Source organism: Phragmites australis, chromosome 20 (genome assembly GCF_958298935.1).
Source record: "Phragmites australis chromosome 20, lpPhrAust1.1, whole genome shotgun sequence".
Lineage (NCBI taxonomy): Eukaryota > Viridiplantae > Streptophyta > Magnoliopsida > Poales > Poaceae > Phragmites > Phragmites australis.
In genome coordinates, this window is record NC_084940.1 from 16443598 (window position 1) to 16446064 (window position 2467).

Sequence of the window (2467 nt, forward strand, 5' to 3'; positions counted from 1 at the left end):
AAAGAAACACATAATCAGATGACTACCCAACACTCTGACACTGAGTCTACCACTGCCACCAAGCGAGCGGCACTGTTTGTGGACGTGTAAACTTGACAGCTCATGCAGCTCCAGTGGTGGCCGCCACCAGCATTGTGGTTCACCCCTTCCATCTCATGATCGATACGATTGTACACAACCCCTTGCAAAAATAGCTTCACACAGTTACATGTGGCCATCTTTACTATCGGAAATGCTTATTTTCGAGCGTGCACGCGTTGGCGTTCCAGACTTCCACCGCAATCTCCGTCCGATGCGAAATAACCGGCCATGATTCATGCTTCTTCGACTGGAAGGAACCTGCGTCCTCCCTGACGGTCTCCTCCCCGGCCGGCCACGGCACGTCCAGCAGCCTGCCACCCCAGCGAACGCCCTCGCCTCACCAGCTGCTCCCTTTCCCGTCGTCAAGCCCACCCCTCGCTCCCGCACCATGTCTCCTCCGTTGAGATCTGGAAGGGGCGTGGCTGGCTCCTTCAAGCCGGCCGATGCGAAAAGCTGTTATGGCTGGACTTTACTCTTTCATCCTCTTCCTCGTCGGTGGCCACCACTAAAAAAAAAGAAGAAAAATGCATCACTGAAAAAAGTCTAAATTTAAATAAGAAATAATTAAAGAGGGACATGTGAAAGATCCACCAAAAGGGCACAAACATATGAACATGGTAGTTTGAGCACCTGGATAGCATGAATAACATGGTTTTCTCATCGGGATACCGTACCATTTGTGCAAGTTAGTGTGTTAATTATTTTTACTAGAAATTCAAAACCTAAGATATTCAGGAAGAATAAAGATAATCAAATCAATCACTCATTTATGAATGACAATGTCTGAAGGATCACCAATAACTTCTTATCCACATTTTTAAATAACAGGCAATTTAGACCAAACACGTATACTAGGCAATCATCTTTGGATCGATGAAGTTTGACAAAAAAAAAAAACACCGATAATATCTCAAATGCAACATGGTAAAAAAGTGGAGATGGCCTAATTAAGAGGGGTAATTCCTGGAACGTACACATCAGTAATGGTGAAGAAGTTTCAAGTATGCGCGAACAAAATTTTCGTAAGGAATATCAATTATATAAAACTAGCTATCAAAGTTTTGTCAATCAAATGGCACTGGGCTTTCACAAATGCATGGGTCCCATGTCACGGCACATATATGAATGACCAGGCCAGTGCCACCAACTTGAGATGCTCACCAAGCAACACTACACTCTCATGGCGGACCACCTACTACGCATTCCTCCCTCCTACCATCTCAAGCTCACGGCTCAGCACCAGTCACCAACCAAGACCGTCCTCAGGATCAGGCGCCTCCTCCGCGCCTTCGTCTCCAAGCACGCCGGCCGCGTCGCCGCGGCGATGGGAGGCGCAAGGTCGCTGCTCCTCGACCTCCTGAGCAAGAAGGCCGGCGTCGAACTGAGGAGGAAGACCAAGCGGAGGAGGAGGAACAACATGGATCCCTCGTGCTGTGGAGGCTCCATCGCAATACACCTCAGCTTGCTCCCACCCGACGTCACGCTGTCTTCGTCCTTGTCGTCGGAGATGGTCGTCCTGGAGCCGCTCGAGGCCGGGTTATCCTATACCTACAACGATCCGTCGTGGAGCACGGCGATCCCTGCTGAGCTGCAGCCACCGCCGATAGCCGGGTATCTCGAGTGGCCTGACGAAGAGGATCAACTTGAGCAGGAGGACGAGGAGGAGGATGGTGATGATTGCAACGAGATTGACAGGCTCGCGGAGAGTTTCATAGCGAGGTGCCATGAGAGGTTCATGCTTGAGAAGCAGGAGTCGTACAGGAGGTACCAGGAGATGCTGGCGAGAAGCTTGTAGTGCAGCAGGCATGAGAGTTTTGGTTTGTAATCGGTTAATCAGTACACTTATCTTATGCAATTTGTTTGTTTTTGTCATTTTCTTTTTGTCAGAACACGCTGAATGATTAAGAAGAATAAAAAGTCAGGATAACAGGACACTTTCTACATGCACAGCTAGGAAGTGTTAGAAATACATATCTCCATGTAGTCGTCTTGTATTTCCTTATACATGATATGTGATGAGATTTGGCTATGTTCGCGCATCGTGATGTCTTGTCGGTACACAAGCCGAAGTTGTATTTTTATTATTATAAAATAAGGTGTGATTAGATAGGTTTGTTGTAATCCTCCGAACCTTGATGTCTTGCAGAGTGGGCTAAATGGGTGGCTCGGTCCAGCATAGCACGGGTTTATTGAGGTACGGTTCATTTAGATCCGTTAGCTAAATGGGTCGTATCGTGTCGGTCCACATGCCCCGACTCTAGTTCAGCTACGGCTCACTTAAAATTGTTCAGTAGTGTGTCAATAGTTGTCAGTGGTTGCCAATAGTGTCAATAGTTTTGTTAAATAATGTCAATAGTTTTGGTCACTAATTTGTTTAGTAATTGTC

General features: G+C 47.2%; 1 protein-coding gene across 1 annotated transcript; it reads left to right on the forward strand.

Annotated features, from left to right (window-relative positions):
* Nucleotides 1–1247: 1247 nt before the first annotated feature.
* LOC133902188 (uncharacterized) lies at nucleotides 1248–1955 on the forward strand. The gene has a single exon (XM_062343784.1). It carries the CDS (start codon nucleotides 1262–1264, stop codon nucleotides 1874–1876), a length of 615 nt encoding a protein of 204 aa, XP_062199768.1. The 5' UTR covers nucleotides 1248–1261; the 3' UTR covers nucleotides 1877–1955.
* The last annotated feature ends 512 nt before the right edge of the window (nucleotides 1956–2467 follow it).

Bases quoted from the DNA above. Each gene is read 5' to 3' on its own strand.
- LOC133902188 (XM_062343784.1), top strand. From the start codon at position 1,262: ATGGCGGACCACCTACTACGCATTCCTCCCTCCTACCATCTCAAGCTC.